General features: G+C 62.3%; 1 protein-coding gene across 2 annotated transcripts in view; it reads right to left on the bottom strand.

Moving 5' to 3' along the window:
- The window catches only part of ASB18 (ankyrin repeat and SOCS box containing 18), a 43,809-nt gene extending 21,262 nt beyond the window's left edge, over positions 1 to 22,547 (bottom strand). The window contains exons 1-4 of one of the 2 annotated variants that reach the window (XM_045845706.1): positions 22,330 to 22,547; positions 15,297 to 15,303; positions 6,858 to 6,977; positions 2,881 to 3,148 (exon numbers count right to left, since the gene is read on the bottom strand). In XM_045845706.1, coding sequence (XP_045701662.1) covers positions 2,881 to 3,148; positions 6,858 to 6,977; positions 15,297 to 15,303; positions 22,330 to 22,530 — 596 coding nt within the window. In that variant the 5' untranslated portion in view covers positions 22,531 to 22,547. Of the gene's footprint in view, positions 1 to 2,880; positions 3,149 to 6,857; positions 6,978 to 15,296; positions 15,304 to 22,325 lie in introns of both variants that reach the window. The other variant, XM_045845705.1, reaches the window with a different exon arrangement.
- Between the last annotated feature and the right edge of the window lie 602 nt (positions 22,548 to 23,149).

Genomic DNA, 23,149 nt, shown 5'->3' with positions numbered 1-23,149 from the left:
GTCCTTTGTGGTGTGTGGGACAGGGACGGCGAGGCACCGGCACCTCCGGCGCGTCTTCTCTTCGCCGTTTGTGGGAGGGACAGCCGGTCCGGAGCAGACCCCGGACTTCCCGCGCGGGCACCTGGCAAGGCCCAGAGACGAGCCCACACGCGCAGCCGGCCGGTCTCCGCCCCGGGCGCCAAGTCCACGCGGTGGGGACAGGAGAGGCTGTTGGACAACCGGCGCGGGACCAACGGAATATCCACGTGCAAAAAAAAAAAAAAAGCTTCAATCCATACTTCACATACTGTTCAGAAATTAACTTGTAACGGCTCATGGACATAAATGTGAAATATAAAATTATTAAATGTATAGAGGAAAGCGTAGGAGAAGCTCTCTGTGGCCTGGGTTAGGCAAAGGTTTTTCTAGCTACAGGAGCCCAGCATAATCCCTGAAAGAAAAGAGTTGATAATCTGAGCGCCACCACCAGGAGGAAGTCCTATGCTTCAAAAGACCCCGGTGAGAGAAGAAACTGTAATGAATGCAGACGCCGGGAGACCACGTTCCCAAATCGCATGTTGCGGGGGGGTGGCGGGGGCCTGTATCCAAAGTTATGAAAGAAATCTCAAAATGTAAGAGCAAAGCACACAGCCCTGTTTTTAAACGGGCACAAGATCTGAACAGGCCCGGCACCAGAGAAGCTGTGGGGGTGGCAGATAAATGCCCGCAAAGCAGCTCAGCATCGAGCGTCGCTAGGGAAACGCAGACGGGACCTGCACACCTCTACAGGATGTGGTCTAGGGTTGAGGAGTGGCCAGGCCAGGCGCTGGTGAGGATGGACATGGTCACGGGAGGCGGGGGGAGGGCGGGGGAGGGCAGGGTGGAGCCCACCCACTGTTCTTCCGACACTGTTTCTGCACGTGCGGGCTCTGACTGACGTGGAGCTTGTCGACGAATCCCGGGAACGAGCTTCAGAAGACGCAGACCCTGACCTTCACGCACCCCGGCACCTGGAAACGTGCTGACCTTGGGCCACGGAGCGAGGACGCGGTGCAGCCGGGATGATGAGCCCGGATGACGCGCACCGGCCCGGCCCTGTCCTGCGGGAATGGACCGAGCCCGTCTGCACGTGGAGAACTCGGCAGCCCCCTCCGTCCTTATGAACAAACACCTCTGCCTCCTCTGGGGGGGGATGGGCTCTGAGACCCGAGTCCCCCGAGTTCCAGGTGGGCGGCACCTGGGAATAAACCCCTTTCCTTCACGTCAGCACCTGCCCCTCGAGCACCGGCTCTCTCAGCGGTGGGCAGCGGGACCTGCGTTCGGTTACAAGGATGAGACCCAACCAGACCTCCTGCCTCGCCAGGGGGCCTGCACAGTGGCACAGCCCCTGGGGACACCAGCGTGGCAGTTTCTTAAAAGGGTATCTTTCCGTCACGCCCTATGACCCAGCCCTCCAGACCCGCGTGCTTGCCCGGGAGAAAGGAAAGCGGGCACCCACACAAAGCCGGAGCACGGGTGTTCACCGCGGCTGGCCGGTCCCAGCCGGGAGCTGGGGACAAGCCGCGGCCTTTCCGCACAGGAGGGGAGGGACGGCCATGCCGGGGAACACCGCACCCGGAACACCGCGCAGCGACGGCCGGCAGTGAGTTCTGGACACACGCAACAACAGGAGGGCCCTCACGCGGACGTGGGAGTGAATGGCGCCGGATGGAAAGAGCACATTCCGCGTATGTTGGGTTCCAGCCAGTTCAGACTCCACTGCAGCGCCAGAAGCAGAGATCGGTGCCATCACGGAGGAGGGGGCGGGGGGGCAACCACAGGGCCAGGGCCCCTTCGGATGCCGATGGTGAGGTCACTCTCTCGATGGCGGGGACGGTCCCCAGAGGGCACCGATGTCTGTCCGAATTCACCCGGTCGCACGCTGCAAACACGGGCAGCGTGGTCACACCCCAGTAACGCTGTCCCTAAAGAAGTACACGGGTACCACACTGCTTCTGCGGGTCACTCTCAGGCTCCCGGGGGCCGGCCTGCCTGCCTCTCGGAGTCCCCACCCTGAACTCAGGTGACATCCGTAGGTGGGGCTCCCCTCGTTCTCTGGGAGCCCCGCCGTCCCGCCCGCCTGCACGTCACACAGTGATTTTATTCAATTCACAGTCCAGAGACAGTCGGCCGAGAAATGACAGCCCCGGGGGCAGGGGCCAGAACGTTTTGAGTAAGAGACATGTCAAGAGGACACAATGCGGGCCCAGACGCGGGACATAAATCCTCCGCGTTGACACGTGGTCCCACAGCCTCTCCCGGACCCCACGGGCACAGCCACTCCGCAAGGACGAACGCCGGCTGGACGGGGCGGCGGCGCCACCTCCCGGGCCGCAGCACCCGCGCGGGCCGTTGGGCTGGGGCTGCTGCTCCCCGAAAACTCCGAAAAAGGCCCGGCCCGGCGCGGCTTCCTAGTGGGGCTCCGAAGCCCCGCCCGAGGAGCTAGCCATTTGTGTCACACTGTGACAATTATTCTGCATAAAATTATCATTAAAAACTCTAATTTTTCAGCCTCCAACCCCGCCAGTGGCCTTTTAGCACTCCTCAGCGCGCGTCTGCGGGCCTGATCAGCCCGCTCATTAGCTCGGTGTGGCGCCGCCCCCGGTGCTCGCAATCAAGGCTAATTACACCCCCGGGAAGGGCCGAGCGAGTCCGGGCGGGGGGCGGGGACCACTGGTCGTGGGGGCGGGGACCGGGGCGGAGGGGCGTGGCCAGCTGCGGAGCTCCGGCCTAGGCAGGGTCCGGTGGATGGCTGGTCCGGGGTCTGGGTGGTGTCAGGGCGCAGGAAGTGTCAGGGCTCCGTCCCGGGCAGACTCCAGGGTCCCTGGGGCGGAGGGGCGTGGCGGGGACAACGTCACTCACCCGAGCGAGGCCGCCGTGCGGCAGAGGTGCAGGGGCGCCAGGCCCTCGGCGCTGAGCAGGTCGGGGTCCGCGCGGTGCCGCAGCAGCAGCTCTGCGCAGGCCGTGTGGCCCCCCAGGCAGGCCTCGTGCAGGGGCCCACGCCCGCCGGGGCTGGAGTCCGGGTCGGCGCCCCGGTGGAGCAGGTGGCCCACGCAGTCCTCGTGGCCTCGGGCTGCCGCGATGCACAGGGGCGTGGTGAGCTCACGCTTGTACTCCAGCGTCCAGAGACCTGGGGGTGGGGGAGGGGAGGCAAGGTGAGCAGGGGGCACTGCTGTGGGGCATGTCCATGAGGGCTGAAATAGGGCGAAACCATCTCTTAGAAGCAGGTACTCGATGGGCATGGAGGGAGATACTCAAAGACCCCGAGGGCTGGGACAGAGAAAGCAGAGAGATCCGGGGGACACAGGGAGGAGGGAGCAGGGTTCCGGGGGGGCAGCTGGGAGAGGGAGGGGAGAGGCAACCGCAGAGAGGGGCAGAGAGCTGTGTCGAGGGCAGACCCAAGCATAGGGAGCGGGGACACAGGGCGCCCGCACCGGGAACAGAGCTCAGGGGCACTGGAGAGGAGGCAGAGGTGGACACGGAGAGGGCGGCAAGGAAATAAAGAGACTGGGGAGGCCAGAACGGAGCCAGAGAGAAGGGGGTGTGTGTTATCGAGGAGCAGAGGGCTTTGCCAAATGTGGGGGTGCCTGGGACCTCAGGGCCCTTGGAGGCATCACAAGCTGGCCCAGCGGGGTGGACAGGGGCGGACCTCAGTGTGGAGGGGCTCCCATTCTCCGGGCTCTGAACGGGGGGGCAGCTCCAGGGAGGAGAGTCCGCTGTCGGCCGCGGATTTTTCTGGAATCCAGCTCTCCCTCTCATCTCGCCCCAAACAGACCCTTTATCATTAAGAGGAGAAGGCAACAGACCAAACAGACCGACCCATGGCGGTGCCGGCGCCGCTCAAGAAGAGCTCGCGGAAAGTTGAGTCCCCTTGGACGGGGCCGGGCGTCAGAAGCGGGCTTTGATGCGGCGGGCCCCGTCCAGCCCCGCGCTGGTTTGTTTCCCTGCGCTTTTTAGGGTTTTTCTTTTTTTTTTTTTTCCCTGTGTGTGCGTGTGTATAGATTGCTTGTTCTTGCAGGATGAATGGAGCAGGTGCCATGCATCTCACTTCTCTGAAAACTTGGGGCTTTCAAAAGGCCCGTGGAAGGTTGTTAGCGGGCCGGCGTGCCCGTGGAACGGGGGGGGACGCGGTCCCTGGCGAATACACTTCAAGGGACAGGGATTCACACGGCAGAGCCGCCTTCTGGTAGCGACGGAAGAATCGATACGGTGTCTGTAATGAGCTGCCGAGGAGACCCTTTCCACAGGCCGCCTCCTCCCCGGGACCCACGCTGCGCGGTTCTGAAAGACCACTCATTATCACCTGCCTGCAGACGCCGGCCCGCCCGCGTCCCCGGGGCCCAGGCTGGGGGCGGGCGCGGGCTCCTCGGGGCAGTGTGGGCGGCCCTCAGGCCCGGCCGTGGGCGGTGGTGGCCAGAGGCCCGGGGGACGGGGGCCTGCATGGGTTCGACCCGAGTTCCCAGGGAGGACGGTGCCTGATTGGGAGGCGGGAGCCCAGAGCCGGTTCCTGACGATAGCAATGACTTACATTCCCGCAGGGCCAGCGCCTGGTTCTCGGTTCTGCTGGTTTTCCTGCGATGGAAGCCCACGCGCTGGGGGGCGAAGGGGGGGGGCGCCCCATTCTCTAGGGCATGCCGAGTCCCCAGCCCGACTCACAGCCCTGGCAGCTGGTGCCCTGCCCTGGTTCCCAAGCCTTCCCGTGCACTGACGGGTTGGAGCCCTGGTGGGCAGGTAGCTCAGACTTAGATTAGGGGCAGCTCGCTTGTCCGGGCCCTAGGACACAAGAGGCAGACACAAGGTCCCTGGGATGAATCTAGCCCTCCACCTTGTTTTATCCGGCAGCAGTGCCTAGCTCCTTGCCCCTACTTAAGGAGCAGTTACATTTATACAAAGGGTCCTAGAATTATATCCGGCCCTCTAAAGGCCACCGTGAGGCTGATGTAGCCCCTGGTGCACATGAGTCCGACACCCCTGGTCTAGGAGATGGCGCCGAGCGTCCAGCCTCTCGGAGAACCAGGGTTCTGAGACAGATCTCGGGATCAGAAAGCCTGAATCAGCCTCCTGTAATTCCCAGACCCGCAAGGCAGGAGGGCTTTGCTAAATATGGGGGTGACGAGGGACTCGGGTGCCGCCAGGGGGAACACGGACATGGGCTTCTCCCACGAGGCACGTCCACGCCAGCTCCTCCACGCCAGTGCTCTCCTTGGGCTCGAGCTGGGTGGGGCCAGCGTTGCATCAGGGCCCCTGCAACCCTGTGGGTGGCCCCCCGCCCCCCTGGAGCTGGCCACCAGGAAGTCATCGCCTGTGGTCACGGGTGCTGCTGGGCCCGCCTCGGGGGAAGACCGGTGCTGGGCGGGGAGGGTGGGAACCCAGCAGCCCCGAATGCGGCTGCATGGCCCGCCCGGTCTTCCCAGCCTGCACGAGGCTGCGGGGTGGTGCCAGCTCTCCACTGCCCCTCCCCTGGGACAGCTCATTCTCCCGCGGTGGGTGCCCCCAGTTTCCTGCCGCCCAGGCGCACCGTAGTAAAACAGCAGCTCCTTGGGGTGGAAAGATGAAGGAGAGACAAGGAGGGAGGGACGGGCTCGGGGCATGGGGACATTAATACGGATTTGAAGTTGCAGCATTTGAGCATGCAAGTGTTCAGGGCTGGGCGGGGTGACTTAAAAAAATCAACATTAAGTCCTGGCTGGCATAGCTCGGTGGATTGAGCACAGCCTGAGAACCAAAGCATCGCAGGTTCGATTCCCAGTCAGGGCACATGCCTGGGTTGTAGGCCATGGTCCCCAGCAACCGCACATTGATGTTTCTCTCTCTCTCTCTCTCCCTCCCTTCCCTCTCTAAAAATAAATAAATAAAATCTTAAAAAAAAAAAACCATTCATCAAGCGTTCCAACAGCGGGCATCCTTGATCGACCTGCCACTGAGCCCGGGGGAGTATGGGCACCCTGTCTGGACCCGGGGGAGGAGGGGAGGCCCGGGGCGGCTCCGGGACGCCCTCGGCCAGGAGGTGGCACAGCCGGACGGGAGCGCACCTGCCTCCCCGCAGCCCCTGTCCGTCACACGAGCGCTGCTGTGACAATGGTGCAGTTTCCCTCCCCCGTGAGGGGCAGGCAGGACAGTGTCAGCGCTTCGGAAGCCGGCCTTCCCTGTCCTTTGCCAGAGCCCATGAGCCGGGAGCACGGGACACCGACCGCTGGCCCTCTGACCACAGAGTCTCAAATCCCCTTGGTCTGGCAGAGCCGCCGCGGTTCCGACACATGACCCCCCGGTGAGCGGGTTGCACCCGGGCAAGGGCGGAGAAGTGTGCCCAGGACGGAGTGCCGGCCAAGAAAGCTGCTGCGGCCCGGGGAGGGGGCAGCTCCCCCACGAGGGTCTCCAGGCGGCAAGAGGGCACCGAGGGGCACTCGAGGGGCCCCCCGGTTCCTTCGCTCCTGCTCCCCATCCAGGCTCCCCTCCCTTCCGGGAGCAGGTGCAGGGAGCTCACCCTCCGTTGACCTGGCTGCGGCCCAGCACCCCGCTGTTCACGGATTCACACGCCCTCGGAGGAGGGGCGCTCCCCCCCATCCCCGCCTCCCAGCACTGGCTGAGAGGCCCCGGCCAGCGTCCGGCGGGCGCCTCTCACCAACACCTCGGCCTTTTCCACTGGGCCCCTCGCATCGCGTCACCTAACACCCGCACCTTAACACTCCCGCCCACCGATGCCCGTTGTGGCCCCTTCTCTCGCGCGTGTCAGATGCAGCCCCCGCGACGGCGGCCCGCCCACCCAGGGCTCTGCGTTCACAGGGCTGTTAGCAGCTCCGCGCAGCGCCGGTCACGCGGCTTTCAAGGGGCAGGGCTACCTGACAGGCCGAAGGTGGCCGGGGCGCCCCCCCGCCACTCCGTCTCCTCCTTCCTGAGCTCCAGCACCGCGTTGGCGCCCTGGACGAGCCGGTCCGTGAGGGGGGCCAGGCGGCGCAGGTCTCCCGTGAGCAGGGCGGCGTGGAGCTCGCTCACCAGGGCCGCGTCAGCCGCGCGAGGAGGCCCTTTGTCCATCCTCCCCAAGAGCCGCAGCTTCCCGCCGACCGGCCCTGGCCACCTCTCCATGGCAGTGCCGCTGCCCCGGCAGGGTTCTGCGGGAGGGGACAGGTGTCTCGTGGAGGGTGAGCTATTTCCATTGTCATTACTCCATTGTCCTCCAGCTGGGGCTCGGGGCCGGTGTATTTATAACCGCTGCGGGCTCCGGGGTGATAATGGTCGCTGGCTAGGACTGGTGTCACGTGACTGCTGAGACGCCAGGGTGCTCGGCCACCCCCTTGTGACCGTGCCAGGGTCGCAAGGGCATCCACCGCTGTACGGAGATAACACAACTGACTCAAGAAGGAACAAATCGCACAGGCACCAACGGTGTCGCCTGCTCACGACTGGGAACGCACTTTCGCCCGGGGCTGTGCAGACACGAACTCCACGGACAGACGCACGCACCTGTGTGTCTCCGGGACGGTTCTCTGCACACGGGTGGACGCCCTGCAGCAGGCAGCCCTCCCCTCTCTTGCTTGGTGGGGCGTCGTCTTGCTTCCGCCCCTTCAGGGTGAGTGGACGTGCGCCCTGGGGCTGCGTCAGCTCCGAGGATGTGTGAGCGAGGCCCCGCGGGAGGCCACGGGCGACACGCCGCACGAGGGTCCCTGGGGGGGGACGGAGGTCCCACAGGGCAGGCTAGGGGCTCGCAAGGGCATCCTCTGGGGCTCGTGGCGGTCTGTGGATTCCAGTCACTGAGAACGGATCCCCACGGGCACACGCCCGGCCGACGGTGGGAAACGCCACAGTACAACAATGGTGACAGCCCTGCGTTAGTAATTCACGTGCTCCAGTTCAGCACAGGGCTTTACTTTGTGTCTAAAAATCGGTAAGGTCACTTTTCTTATAATACAGATAACACACGATTCTTCTGCCCTTTTTGCGACTCTTGTTTTTCTCCTGCTGGGGGGTGGGAAGGGGCCAGGGCAGCCGGGCTACGTGGTCCTTTGCCGGGCCCATGTGCGTTACGATGAAAAAGCATGTGACCAGAGGCCGGCGTGGGGCCCAGGCCCAGGAGCGCGACAGGGAGTCCGGTGGAGGTGCGAGGGACCGCAGCTGCCGCCCATCAGCGCCAGCCTCCGACGTGGGGCCCTTGGGACCCTGTGGCCACGTGCTGTTGAAGTCCAACAAGAGGGAGACACAGGGAAAAGGCTCTAAGTCCGGGAACAGGGCTCGTGGGCGATGCCTTCTGCGTCACAGCCGAACTTCTCCAGCTCCCTCGTTTTCCGTGTCCCTCTCTCTCGAGCCCCTCCATGCCCAAAGCCGCCGGCGACTCGCCCCTCTTCTCTCTGAGGCCCCGCGGCCGGAGCAGGTGCCCTGCGTCGGGCCCTCTGTTGCGCAGGAGGCAGACACCAGGCCCGCGGGCCGCATCCGGCCCTCCACCTTGTTTCTTCCTGCCCAGCAGCTTGTTTCTGCCCAGCGGCAGCACCGAGCTCCTTGCCCCTGGTTAAGGAGCAGTGACATGTATACAGTCCTGAAATTATTTCGGCCCTTCGAAGGCCACCGCGAGGCTGATGTGGCCCCCCGTGAGCATGAGTCCGACAGCCCTGCTGTCGGGGACGGTAACCTGGCCTCTTCCACTGGGGCTTCCCGCAACAATCGGGCGCCCAGCAGAGCACCCCTGACCTCCTGACAAGGGGGAAAGGGCGAAGGGGACGTGAGTGCGCTGATAACTCACGGAAGATGTGCTTTCCCGGCTGCAGGCCGGGCTCGCAGGGAGCGACGATTCTGAGTGTGGGGCACCTTACAAGGGGGGGGTGGGGGTCCTGCGACCCCCCGCTGGTGCCTTGGTCCGCCAATGCTGTCCCCCCCACCCGGCCTCGTCCTGCCCTGGCCACCGGCCAGGCCACTCACTCTCCGTCCACACTCAGCTCAGCCTCCCCTCCCCTCCGCGGCTCGTCCCGATGTCCGTCCTCACACCTCGTGCCCTGTCCGTGGCGCCCAGAGCGGGGCTGGCTCCTGCCGGTCACTCGTCTGTGCCTCCACTCGACCACGGGCTTCTGCTTCCTCCGCGCCATGGGAGTCCCGGGTGCCCGGCACTGCGTCCCACACGCAGCAGGGAAGTCCTCACGCAGACGGCTGGGAGACCAGCTGGGCCTGCCTCTGTGACATGGGCTCGCCTGCTTGTCACTTCCTCGGTGGTCCTGTCTCTGACTCTTGTCACCTGCTACCTTCCTCCCTTAGGGAAGAGCCCGCGGTTCAGCCAAGGGCAGGGGCTCCGAGGTCGGGAGCGGGATTTCACCCGAGATCCTGGTCTCACAACTCGGCCCACTCTCCCCACGAGGGGAGGGGCCTCGCCGCGTTTCTCGAGGAGGCCCCGCCTACTCCTTGCTCCACAAGCGCTCCCCGAAACCTCATTTCACGGGTTTTCAGGTTCACCTCCCTCGTGTCTGCAGCAGCCGCCGCCACAGCGAGGGCAGGATCGACATCAACGGGAACGGCCAGGCATCTTCCAAAGGCCGGCTTCGAGCCTGGCACACGGCGGGGGGTGGTGGGCCGCAGGGCGGCGAAGACGAACCGGCCACGCCCGCGGGGAGCAGACGGCCTTCACGGCGCGTGAGAGGCAGGCTCGGGCGGAGAGTGAGGGGCAGAAACACCTCGGGGGGCCGCTCGTAGTCCATGTGCCCTGCGGGGAGGTCCCCGGCTCCTCCCCCCGCAGACACACTCCGCCTGTGCTCCGCCCACTGTGGGAGCAGGGCTCGTTCTGCCCGAGTGCCGCCGGGTCTCTGGGCGCCGCCCTTCTGCCGCGGGGTCTGTCCCGGATGCCAGTGGGCGCGCCCCTGAAGGGCCGTCCGCACACACCTGCGCCTGCCCACCCGGGTCTGACCCTCGCGCTTCCCTGCAAACCGCAGGTGTCTTTTGTACTCAGTGTCTTTTGTCCTGGGCTATTTTTAAAAGGGGTGGGACACAGGGGACAGTCCAGAAACGAGAGCCACTCCACCCACGTCCGATGCTAAATTTAGCTCTCCAAGCATCGCATTTGTCAGCAGCGTCCTGAGTGTCCGAGCGTGACTCTGGTGGGCGGGGCGTGGACGTCGGAAAGACTCGGTTCCTTGTGAAAGCTGTAAAGACAGTGCAGGGCAGACAGTGTTGGTCCCACGCGTGGGACACGCGGGTCACTTCCGGAGCGTGGTAAAGGCGTGTTTTTTTAAAGCCTCACCCGAGGACATGCTTATTGATTTCAGAGAAAGGGGGAGGGCGGGGGAGAGAGAGGGAGAGAAACACTGATGTGAGAAACATCGATCGGTTGCCTCTCACACACGTCCCAACCTGGGATTGAACCTCTGCGCCTCGACTGGGAATCGAACCTGTGACCTTCTGGTTTCTGTATGGAGCGATGCTCCGACCAACTGAGCCACACTGGCCAGGGAGGTGTCTTTTTTTTTTTTTTTTTAAGAACAAGCGAAGCTATGTGCATGACTATTGTGTTAAAAAACAAAACAAAACAAACCAAAAACCAAACAACAACCCTGCCCCACCAGTACCTGAAAACCAATCCGTTTGTTCACCTATTTGTTCAATAAACGCTTATGGACTATTGCACTGTAAGGCGTGGTTTCAGGATTCCGAGACCAGACGTACCACACTCTTGCCCTGGAGCACCACACAGGGAGACACACTGAGCAGCGGACCCCCAAACACAGGGCTCTTTCATCCTCCTTCCCACCAGCCGAACGGGGTCCTCCCGTTTCAGGTGGGCCGCGCCAGCCCCTCCCGGGCGCTCCTGGCTGGGCTCCTCGCCCGCCGCACCCCCATCCTGCCCCCCACACCTCGCGTGGCTCCAGCCACTGGTCCCCCGTGTTCATCCTCCGCATCCTTCCGAGCCCAGGTAGAGCTAAAGCGCAGCCTTTAGGAAGCCACTCAGATCTCGTTTTCTCTGCCTACCGCAGTCCGCGTGAAAACGCCACTTCTTCCGAGAGCGGATTTCTGTGTGCAGTTGCCGAGTGATCGTTAAAATCTTTGAGAAATTGCGATGGAACAGAAGAAGGACCAGAAGTCTGGAGGTGACATTTTCAGCCAGGAGGGGAATTCGGTTCCCCAGAGGTTAACTGACCATCAGTCCCGGGCAAGCTCCCCGATGGGTTACGAGAAATACGGAACAAGCGGATCATGAAGAGTGTTTAGAGAAGGGAGTGGGCACTCGGGGGTCCGGGGGTCCCTAGGAACAGGTCCGGGGGGACTGGAAGAACCTTCTTCCGTGGCGTGGTTCCCTCATGAATAGGCAGACAGGATGGAGGCATCCGCAGGTGTATTTTAACCTGTGATGGAAGGTCTCGTGAAAACCTTTTAGAGAAGATGGAAAAAAAACATGGGTCTTTCTTCAGGAAATGCTTGCTAAAAAACTCACACTGGAGAAATAGTGCCCACGGTACCTGGAGAGCGGTGTTTCAGACCTTGGCTGTAGCATGGAATCACCTGGGGGGGGGGGCTCCCAAAGTGCTGGCTCCCCCCACCCCGCCCCAAGAGAACCTGGTGGCGGGGGGTCAGGGTTCAGCCCGAGCCTCAGTGCTGTCCGGACCCCCCGGGGGCTGGGGCACACCGCCTGCATTGTGCAGACTCTGTCCCCAGGCCGATGCGGTAGATGGCATGTTCTCGATGATCCGGCAGAATGGGTGGGAGGGTGGGGATCCCGCTGGTGGGTGACATGGAGCAGGACACGGTCAAGATCCCAAAAGTTCTCAGGAGGCCCGAGCGAGGGTCTGATTCCAGCAGCGCCCCAGACCAGCGAGAAACCCCAGGCACGTGGGAGCCCGTGGCCCTTGGGGATCGTGAGGCCGGAGCTGCCGCCTGCACCTGCCAGCTGCCCTGTTTCTGGCCCCTGAGGTTCCTTTGTCTTGTTTTTCAGCCCAGAGAGGTTAGCTGGGCTCTGGGTGTGTTTAGGTGGCAGAAATGCAGCAAATTATTCGACTACATTTTAAAACGTTCAAAGCACGCCTGTGTATGCACTGGCGTCGGGTTAAGTCCCCTTACTCTCCAGGACCCTGGGCTTTGGGGAACCCCACGCTTTGCTTCCTCGAGTCCGCCTTGACCCCTGCACCTGCTCCAACGGTGCGTGCTCTGCCCCACCCCACGTGGGGCACAGTTAGCTCGTCTGATTTTTCTTGGTCGGCTTGTCTGCTTTCAAGCCCACTACCAACACCCCTGAGCGAGTCTGGCAACTCCGCCGAAGACGCGAGGGGGTCTACCTTAGTCTGCACAGCCCTGCTCCACCTTCGCCATCCCCGCTGGCTCTCTGGTGCAACCACTGAAACCTTCCCCCTCTCACTGTTGGTGTGGCTCTGCCCCGGCCACGTGGTTCCACGCATTCTCGGGCCCTGCCAGCTTCCGCTTCTACGCCGGGGACCTGGGCAAGGGACTTCTGAGCAAACACAGCACCCGTCTTGGAAGAGGGGGGTGCTGGCGAATATGATTTTCTCTAACCCAGTATGTTCCATGCTCTCAGTCCTTTAGACGCACTCTCGAATGGTGCGCGTGGGAGGGAGGGACCTCCTTTGTTTAGTGGGCCATGCAGCGCACTAAAGAAATGTAATTTCTGTGGCCTTTCGCTGCAGAGCGGGTGGGGAGCGAACTTGGAAGACAAAGGTCCAAGCAGCACAGGGCAGCCGGCTTTCATCTGGCCGACCGGGTGAACGAGCGAGCCCTCTCTAATAAGTAGCCAGGTAGTCCGGTGCGTTTGAATGTGATTTTGTAAGGAATATTTTTGGGACTTAAATTAGAAGCATAACATTTTGTCTGTAGAAGACATAAAAACTGGTCCCCCCGCACCAAGCCTCGGAGGAGTGCAGGAAGCTAACAAGAGGGAGTTTTTGCTTTTGGATCAAATGAGATGAAGGAGGTAAAATCCACCTTGAAATTTTCCGAGTGATCTCGTTTTGTCGCTGAGTGGCTCCTCACTGCCCTCCAGGAAACACCTGTGTCTCGAATTCGTGGCCTCCCACAAACGGTCGCGCCGAAGCGGTGATTATCTTTTTCATGTGCCAGCAAGATCTTTCACGGCCCGCCATCGATCGGGCGAATGATGGTCTTTTCCGCAGAAGCCTCTGAGGACCAGCTCGGCCGGCGTCTGTGGAACAGCCCCGCCCAGTCGGAAATGGGGCGGGGCCAGGCCGCTTCTCCACGTGCGTCGCTTCGCACGAGTCCCCGCCGTGAGCTACAGGCTGCGGGCCGCTGGCCCCGTCCTTGCGTTCCCGGGGAAGGGCGAACGTGGGGGCCCTTTCCTAGGCAGGCCACGTGGCAAACACGTGGCTTCCTTCCCGGGTCAGGCGTCCAGGTGGACGGGCAAGCCAGGGCAGGAAGCCCTTCCCCTGCAAACATTGTGAGCTTCCCGCACGTCCCCCGGTATGCTGATGCGCGTCGTTATGCGGCCAGGCACTCGGTCCCATCGGACCCTCGAACTCTCCCACGACCAGCCCCCGGCACACTGGCCCCCAGTCTTACACCCCGTTTCCGAGTCTCACTCTCCCCATTTAATTTCTAATGGCTGCTCCTCCTTCCTCCCTGTGCCCTCCAGCTTTTTTAATTTAAAGAGAAAACAGTGAGCTGGGCAGGTGTGCAAGGCTCTGCTTGTAAGAGCTTCAGGATACATCCCCCCCATCACCTGCGTTCGTGCGACACACACACACACACACACACACACACACACACACACAGGCACTAATGTTAAAGCCGTTAAAGGGCCTCCACCTTCTGCCCGGAAAACAAGGTTCGCGCGGTACACCTCATTGCCCCCGGCATTAGGACATCTCACTCCCTCCGATCAAGTGCCTCTGTTAATGACGACTTAAATCGCTGGCAGTGATTTCCCATTATTAAGAAATCTCATTTCCATTGTGTGGAAGAAGACGGTTCGGGGAAGAAAAAACAAACTTGTTTTCCTGAACTTATCTTCCTGTAAAACAACAAAGTCCCGTCTCATCATGAGCAGCGTCGTATCCAAAGGTCAAGTGCTGCTTCTGCCCCCGGGGGTCCGGGGGGGGGGGGCCCTGGGAGGGCTGCTCTGGAAGGAAGCCCAGAGACTGAGGTGCCACGAGCCTGCAGATGCGCCCAGGCCCAGGGTGACAGACAGGCGGAGCCCCGCCCCTGCCCCGCCAGCTGACCCCAGCACAGGGGCCACCAGCACGTAGCCCTGGGAGGACATTTACCGGCTCTGGGGACCGGGCTGGAAAGCATGTCATTGGCGCTCTCCTGGATAAAGATGACGGAGTTTCTCTGCAACTGTCATGGGGATTTAATTACATGATAAAATTGCAGCTCCCGCCTCTTGAGACAAATTGCACGCTCAGACTGATTGTTTTTCATGGATCTCACGCCGGGAGCCCGACACTCTCTCGAGGTGGGTGGGATTGGCCTGCCCTCTCTGCCCCTTCTGGAAAGGCGAGGGTTACTGATCCTGCAGCTAAGGGTGGGAGGGGGGCGGCCCGGGGGGGGGGGGCCTCCTGGGGCTCTGTGGCTCTGCCTGGAGCAGAGTGAGGCTGGTGTCATCTGGTGATTCCGAGTTCACTCTTTATTTTTCAGTTGGCAAAATACGAAAACTTGGAACTTCCGGCAGAAAGGTAGGAAATAGACATTATACGAAGCATAAATGACTACTAAACATGCACAACCTCCGATTTTACTAACTGAAAATGCAAATTAAAAGGACAAGCGATCTTTGCCTAAGATGGTGAAAGACTCTTTTTTTTTTTTTTAAATCAAGTTTTGGAAGAGCGGGCGACACAGAGGTTGCCTGGTTTGCAGGTGGCATGGTGAGGGGCTGTGCCGTGTGGAAACGTTCCCTAACGAGTGCGCACGCGCAGCGCGTCAACCTTGCGGAAGCCGGGGTGGGCGGGGCAGGAGTGGGCGGGGCAGAAGCCCTTGCCCTGAGAATCGCTGGCCCTGGCCGGGCGGCTCCGCTGGTTGGAGCGTCGTCCCGTGCCCCAAAGGGCTGCGGGGTCCGTCCCTGGCCCAGGCACGCGCCTGGGTTGCCAGTTTGATTCCCAGTCGGGGCACGCGTGGGAGGTGGCCAGTCTGCGTTCCTCTCTCACACCGATGTTTCCGTCTCTCTCCCCTCCTCTCTCTCCAAACCCAGCGACTGTATCCTCGGGTGAGGATTACAAAAGGGAAAAAAGGACTGTGGCGCCGGAGGGGACAGAGCAGGTGAGGACAGGAGAGTAGCGAGACAGCCTGCCCGAAGGCCACCGGCGGCAAAAAAGAGCGGGGTGGCGTCGCTGAGCGGGGGCTTGGACCCCCCAGCTGCTCAGCTGCCGGAGGTGAAGGGCCAGGGATTTCTTTCCAAGTCCCACGTCGTCACAGGCTGATTCTTTTGCAAAATACAATTGCGATGAATTACAGGATAAAATAAAATGGAAAAAAGACACCTGGTTACAAGTCCAGAAACCGTGCACGTGGGTATCGTGTTAGCCGGAACATCGCTGCCCGAGTTCCCACACCCTCCCTGTCGCTCTCCCCGGCGTGCACCTGTCAGAGCAGCACCTGCCCCCCCCCACCCCCGTGCTGCTGCTGCTGCCCCGGAGCCACCGGCGTGGGGGGTGATAAAGGAACACCGGGAGAGACAGGGGCGGGGTGGTGAGCTTTAAAAGTTGAAGTGTCCACTAGTCACCAGTGGCCACCAGACTCTCTCTGTGGAGTGCCAGACAGGAACTATTTTCGGTTTGTTGGTTGTACGGTCTTGGTGGCAATGACTCCTCTCTGTCATTGTAGCATAAAAGCAGCCTCGGAAGATATGCAAATGAACCAGCATAGGCTGTGTTCCAATAAAACTTTATTTATAAAAACAGACAGCTGGCCCTCAGGCCTCTGTTGGCCCGCCTTCTCTGCAGGCCCCGGGCCCCGGCGCGGGTTTGTGGGAAGGAGAGTTACGTGCACCTGCAGGTACGAGACTGCTGTCGCGTCCCTCTCTCTGTGCACCTTTCCCTCCCTCCCCACGTGAGGCCGGCTCCTCAGCGACAGCCAGTAAAGCAGCCAGGCGCTTGGGCGCACACGCGGCCCCTCCCTCTCACGCCTCTCCTGCTCCCAGTGTGGCTGGGCTTCTGGAATCTGCGAATTTGTATCTTCCATCCCGTGTGGGAGGCAGCTGGTGATTATTTCCCTGGAATGTTTCCTGCTCCACCTCCTCTCTCGAGCTCAAATGGAGCACGCTAGGCCTTCTCTCTGGCCCGCAGTCCCTGTTCATTGTGTTGTTAACCATCTTCCTTTCCGTTCTCCAGGCTGCGTCCCGTCTGTGGCTCTGGTTTCAGATTCTCTGACTCTTTCTTCTGCCGCCTTCGATCTGCGGTCAAGCCCGTTGTCGACCGGAGCAGGCCCGCCCCGGCTTCAGGGTGGCGGATGCCACTGTAGCGCCACCGGGACGAGGGGCAGAGACAGCCAGCTGCGTCTCCTGGCACCGGTCTGTCCACCTCTGTCCTTCCTATGGATGCGAACGTTCCTGTTTTTCCCAAAGCACACGATCTCATTTCATGGCGGCATGGCCGCTCACGGTCTCACTAGCAAGCTCCTACGTCTAGAACCTGTGGCCCCACACAACACAGGCCCCACTGACCTGCCGGGGCTCCCCTCCTCCGATCCGCACACCGCCTGCCCAGCCATGCCCACGTCCGTGTGCAAGGCAAGTGTGCCCCGGGCTCACTCCCTCCGCTGCCTTCACTTGGACCCGTTCCTTCCCACTGCAGCCTGGTAAGAACGTGCTCACCTTTGCAGGGCCAACCCAGATGTTGAGCATCCACCAGACGCTCCTTGGCCTGTTCATATGTGTTATATCCCTACTGTGTGCTGGGACAGGGCAAACAGGACAAGTCCGTTCCCTGCCCAACATCCGGTGGCTGCATTTGGTACGGGAAGGCGAGGGGAAGTGGCAGGGGAAGGGCGAACCCGGTTGTGGGAAGCGTGTTTGCCATTTCTGAGCTGTTCCTCCACAGTGTTTGTCCCAGGCAGAGCTCGCCGTCGTGGGAGACACCGCCCCACCTGGGCAGGTGGAGAGCCTCCCCTCCGTACCCTCGTCTCTCTCTGGGTCCTTTCGGAACTCTCCGGCGGGCGTGGGAGTGATGCTAACAGAAGCGTATCGTCAGCACACATTATTTCTTTATTAGCTTGTTTCTCCGTTTTGATTCTGAAAATACCCTGACTTCGTCTAATTGCAAGGGCCCTGTGTTCCGCAGGCAGCGAGGGTTTGGACTTGGGGGGAGCTGAGACTCCGCCCCACAGGAGTCATCCTCCTGCTCGCGGCTTTGAAGCTGGACCATTAGCTCCAAGGCAGGCGTCTGCTCCGAGCGCCACGACGCAGCCTGCTTCTGGGGGAGGGGAGAGCCCGGGCGCTCGGCGGAACAGACAGCAGTGTCTTCTGCTTTCTAGGTGGTGGGAGATGTTTTTCTGTGTCTAAAGCCAGGGCTGCTACTGGAACCATTTTGTCCCTAAATAATTTAACTATATTCAAAGATAATCTGATGTTATTGTAGGAAAGTGTATTTCTAATAAATTCCACTTGATCTGGGTGAATCAATTCAGGCAGCGCATAATTGAGTCTGTTAGCAAGGACTTCAGCAAGAATTTTGCAATCAGCGTTAATTAAGAAGATGGGACAATAATTTGTGCATAATTCCAGATCTTTTCCTGGCTTGTGAATCAGAGTAATAAGAGCGACGCTCTGGCTGGTGGCGGGATACTGTCATTAGGTGCTGATTTATAAGTACTTAGAAAGGTTTAATTTCATTTTGCTCGGAGCAGGGGCTCCCTGCCCCCACGCCCTTCGCTCGGGGCCTGTGGCCGAGATGACAGAGAGCGTTGACTGCCATCCTTCCCTGTCACCGTGACCCCTGCTTCCCGTGGCTGGTTTCCCCCCCGCGGCCGAGCCCCCCACTCGTTGGTCCGTGCTGTTCTTGATACTCTCGTTTGAGGTCGGGGACCATGTCGTTACGCTGTGTGTGTGTGCCTGTGCATGACCATGCGTGTGTGTGTATGTGTGTGTAGGTGATGCAGAGCCAGAGGGTTGTGCACAGCTTCCGTGGGGGCATTTTTTTTCCACGGACCCTCCTGCCACACGCCTCTGGGTGGGCCGGCACCGAGGGCCCTGACTTCAGGCCAGGAACGGACCGGCGGAACGCGCTGCTCCGAACTGGCTGTTGAGCGGGACAGGAACAGATGCGAACCTCGCTGTCCCACCCGTGAAGCGCAGCCACGGGACGAAACACGGGCATCACGGGATACCAGGGAGAGCGCTGGAGTCCAGCCTCCCCCCACCCCGTTCCCTCTCCCCCCCGGCCCCGGCTGTGGGGCCTCATTCAGCCCCACCGGAACCGTGCCGGCCACAGGTCCTCGCTGCACCGGATTCCTCCCTCTGCCTCCACTTTGGGGCGGTTCCCCTTCTCACACGCTCTGGTCTGGGGACTCTTTCTCCCTGACAGTCAGGACAGGGCTGGCCCCGGCCACCCTGCTGCTTAGGTGGCACCTTCCGGCTCCTACACCAGCCTCCCATCAGCCTCCAGGCAAGGCCCTGCCCACCCCGCAGGCCTCCGCTGGAAGGCGGGCGGTCCGCGCGGGCCCGAGAGGAGGCCCCGTGCTGCGGGGCGGCGGGGCGGTTCCTCTGCTCTGTACACTCTCGCCCTCAGTCCCAGAACCCTGGTTCGTCCGCTTCCTGAAAGACCCCGAGAGACGGCCCGTTTCCTTCAGTGAGGAAGTTCAGGCTCAGAGAGACGGACTGGCAGGTCCCAGACCGCCCAGGCAGGGGCGGACCCAAGGCGAGAACGCGGTCCCCCCACTGCCCTTCTGCAGCTGCCCCCGTCACACCGCCCGTCTCTGAGTCGCCGGCAGTGCGCGTGCTCTCAGCACGGCTTCCAGGGAGCCCCCCAAGGCCGGGGCTGTGCCCACCTGCCTGACAGCTAAGGGTTCCGTCTGCCCCGGGGGGAGACCCTCCCCAGGGGCGGCCAGGGGCGGCGGCTGTGGCCCCCACGCCAGGGCGCGCTCAGCGTCCGGGCTGGGCGATGCCGGTCTCAACTGCGTCTTGGCGTGTGGACACATGCCTGCCACATGTTCGCCCACGCTCGTGCCCACCCCCCCACTCCACGCGGCTGGGTGAGATCGCTTAGCGAAAACCCAGTTAGCAGTTCTCTCGCTTGCCCCCAGATGCGTGCACGCCGCCGCCCCACGCACAGCGGAGCGGCCCCGGTCTCCCACCCCAATCAGGAATTCAGGTAGCATCTTGACTTGGGTGCAATATATCAGCAGCAAACTCACGGGGTGCTGACATCCTTAATAATAGCAATTAGTAATCAGTTGTTCCTTAAGTAGTGTGATTACACCAGTTACCAAATTGTACTGTCGATGCATCTGGGGGCAAGATGGATCTCGCCGCCCCTCCCCCAGATGTCCTTCTGTCTCCCCGTGTCCTCAGGGGCGGCTGGGGCGACAGGCATCGGGAAGAGGCAAGGACAAATAGCACAACTGTCACGGATATTATGCGGCAGAGAGCTGGCTTTAGCAGAGAGGGGAGTTAGAGACTCTTTGCAGGAAGACCGGCCCCAGCGGCATCTGTGGACAGGCAGGCGGTGCCCACCCGGCTGAGGGACGGCCAAGGAGCTGGGCCCACCCCCGCGGGGCAGGGCACCCGGTGTCTGAGCTCCTTCTCAGGACGAGGACCTGGTGCTCCAGGAGCTGGAGATGGACAGGGCGGGGCGGGGCCCCTGCCCGTGAGGGGGCTGTATTTGGGTGTGGGAGGTGTGGTGGGAGCAGAACCCAGCCCAGCCTGGCCTGGTCCGGCCGTGTGCTTCCGTGGCTCGCGGAGACTGGCGGGAGGAGGGGTCAGCGGGGTCAGGCTTCCAGGGAGGTGGCCCTGGGTGCGGGGTCGGGAGGGGCAGGGTGGCCTCGGTGAGCACGGGGGGTGCTCACACGCCTGGGGGCCTGGGTGGAGCCCTGGGCGGGGGAGGCTCCTGGCACCCCCAGCAGGTTCCTCACGCAGCCCAGAGCTGGGCTGAGTGCCCCGGAGAGGCTTCCGGGCCCTTCCCAGCATCCTGTGGGGCATCCCAAGTCCAACCTGGGGAGAGGAGGTGGCTTCGCCGGGACACAGGTGAGCTGAGCCTTTGGGGGGGCTCCTGACTGAGGACCCTTCTCTTGCCGCATGCCTGCCGCCGGCCGGGGATGGAGGGCGTGCTCTGCGCTTTGTCTCGCCCGCAGCGGGGGCTGCGTGTTTCAGCTGCATGTGCGCACACCTGAGGGAGTTCTCCGGAGAAAGCTGTTCCCACCACTTTCGCACCCGGCGCCTCTTTTCCCCTGTGCTCTTTTCTGTGACGCCGATGGGGACGGACTGGAATGAAGCGTCATCATTTCCTGTTCTGTTTGGGGTGGGGGCGCCCAGTCCAGAGGCCAGCGGTCCCCGCATGTTCATGTCGACAAGCAGAGAAGACTTTTATGTTTCTTTACTTATTTTTGCAAGCTGTCATCTTCCGAAAAATACCCAGAATCCTGCCAACCAGGCCGTCCTCGGGAGGGAACACGTGTCCTTCCCCGCTTCCCAGAATGCTTTTGGCAGTGGGACACTTGGTTTTTGTCCCCCCCCCAGCCTGGGTGGGCGCCCCCAGCTCTGGCCCCTCGCCGGCCGCCACTTCCCTCTGTCGTCCTGCGCCACCCGCCGACCACCTACATTCTTTCCTGTGTTCGTGTTCCCACTGCGGCTGCCTTCCAAGGGGTGGCCCCAAGGTCTGGCCCCACTTCGGCCCTTCTAGAGACCCCACCTGTGTGCCCGGACCCAAGCATCTCTGGTCCCGGAGTCAGGGGCAGTCCCCAGGGGCTCAGCGGGGCTCGGGCCTGCGTGGGCAGAGCTCCGGTCCGCATCAAGGCGGGCGGGCCGCTCTTTGTCCGGGCGCCTGACTCCTGGGGGCGCCCCACTGTCAGGACAACCAGGAAAAGGGAGACGCAGGGGACAGGCTGTCCCCGGAGACTCGAGCGGCTGCCCAGCCTCAGGGGAGGCAGCCGGGGCTCCGCCCTCCGCCCTCTCTCCTCACCACCTGGGGCTCAGGCACGAGCAGCAACACCCCAGGTGTGCTCCCTTTCCGTGCACTTCCTGCATCTGTGTGTGTTCACACGAGTGTGTGAGTGTGTGCACACACGTGTTCATGTGTGCACACACACCTGCATGATGTGTGCATGCATGGGCCCACGGGTGGGGCACATGCACACGTGTACGTGTGTCCAAGGGTGTGGCACGTGCATGCGTGTGCATGCATGTGCATACACATGTGTGTGCGGAGGGAGCCTGTCCAGTGGTGGAGAGGAGCCCTGAGCAGCACTCAGGGGTCAAGACCGCATGGCGGAGGGCGCCTTTGACCAGCCAGAGAACATCGAGAAACAAGTACCAGCAGATCTCAGGGCGGGAGAGTATGTTCAGCAAACACGACACAGCGATCTTGTGCAGCAGGTGGTATGTGAAGAAGTCGCACAGAAATGACAGACAGATACAGAGACACGGGAGATCCTGCGCACGGACCCCCGACCAGCCAAGCCACGTGAGAAGAGGCCTGACAAGGAGGACAGGACCTGCGGGGGCGGGGCCTGCCCGGGGCGGTGAGGGTGGGACGGAGGGGCAGGCAGTGGGGAGCGACCGGGGTGCGCACCGCCCCGCAGGCCGAAACACCACGCTCGCCACCGGCCACGCCAGGGTGGCCGAGACCCAGGAATCCTCTCAGAGACCAGCTGGGGAATTCTCCCAGCCCCGTTCCCGCCACAAACACAGCTCTCAGCCAGAATAAGACAGAGTCCTGTGCTTGCCGATAAAGACGCTAATTACACCGTTATGGATAGTAGCAACAAGGGACGCAGATTCCCCTCTGGTCTGCCTTCGCTTCCAGCGTTTGTGGCTGATCAGCTCAACGGGCGACTGAAACCCTGACGGCTGTGCAGCAGCACGGCAGCCAGTGCGGCGGCAGTAACTCAGGAAGCAGAACCCCAAGTCACACCGAGGACGAGGACGTGTTCTGAGGAGGGGAGGGGGGGGAGGGACACACAGAGGGCCCGGCCAGGGACGGAGTGGAGAATGAGCCCAGGCGCCACGCTATGCCCCTGGATGCGCCTTCCTCTTTCTCAAGGTTTGTTTGGTGCTGCTCGGCCTGTGTGCACGCAGACACAGAGGGGTCGGACAGCCGGGCGTGTATCATCTGCCTGTCCCCCACCCCCCCGCCCCACCCCACCCCGCACCTCCAGCACCGCCCGCCCGTCGCCCGCACACGGGACAGGTCACTCAGAGTCGCACACAGGAGACTCGCCGCGGTTACCTACGAGCACCCCGGGGGGCAGCGGGGCCCAGGGGTCTTTCATCCAGTCGTCGTTGGCCAGCTCGATCACGGCGTCCACGGGCCGGACCTGCGTGCAGACCACGTCCCGCAGTGCCTCGTCGTCCCCGGCCTCCAGCGCGGACCGCAGCCTCCTCGCCACGCCGGAGCCGAGCGGGTAGTCGGGCAGGCGGTCCGAGCCGGACATGGCAGAGTCCGTGTGTGGTGGCCAAACTTCTCCTGTGCTCTCCGCCGGGTCCCGAGTCAGCAGCTGCCCGGAGCGCCGAGCGGGGAGGCTATAAATAGAAGAAACAGGCTAGAGTTACCGCTGGGGGGGTGCCGCCTGGCCCCAGGCCTCCCCGCCCCCTCGCTGGCAGGCGGGCATGAAGCTCCCCACTGGCCCAGCTAGGGCGGCTCTAGGGACGGGCAGTGGACGTGGGGGTGAGGGGTGGGGAGGGGGAGGGAGCAGTGTTTGGAAGGACCATCTCACAGGTGCCACCGAGCACAGTGACCTCTTGTCCGGAGTGAGTCCCTGCTCAGGGACTGCAGAGCCGCCCCCCGGGCCGGGGCTTGGGACCCGTGTCCCGTGTCCGTGGGGGGAGACCTCGCGGCGTCCCGCACGCCGGCTCCTTTGCTCCCTCTAACAGCCGAGTCCACTGGGCTGTACACTGGACGCGTCTGGAACTGGAGGGAGGGGAGTGAAATCTTTGGTGCCCAAATTCAGAGACGGGCCGGCCGGCGTGAAGAAGACTCGGGCACCCCGGGAGTGGACAGAGCAGGCTCCCCACGCCTGAGCAGCTGCCTCCACCCCCTGGGGCCGGCCACCC

This window comes from Phyllostomus hastatus, unplaced genomic scaffold, assembly GCF_019186645.2.
Source record: "Phyllostomus hastatus isolate PE091 unplaced genomic scaffold, TTU_PhHast_1.1 phas_contig_477, whole genome shotgun sequence".
Taxonomy (NCBI): domain Eukaryota; kingdom Metazoa; phylum Chordata; class Mammalia; order Chiroptera; family Phyllostomidae; genus Phyllostomus; species Phyllostomus hastatus.
Note: the sequence above shows the minus strand (reverse complement) of the source record. Positions and strands in the feature narration are given on the sequence as shown.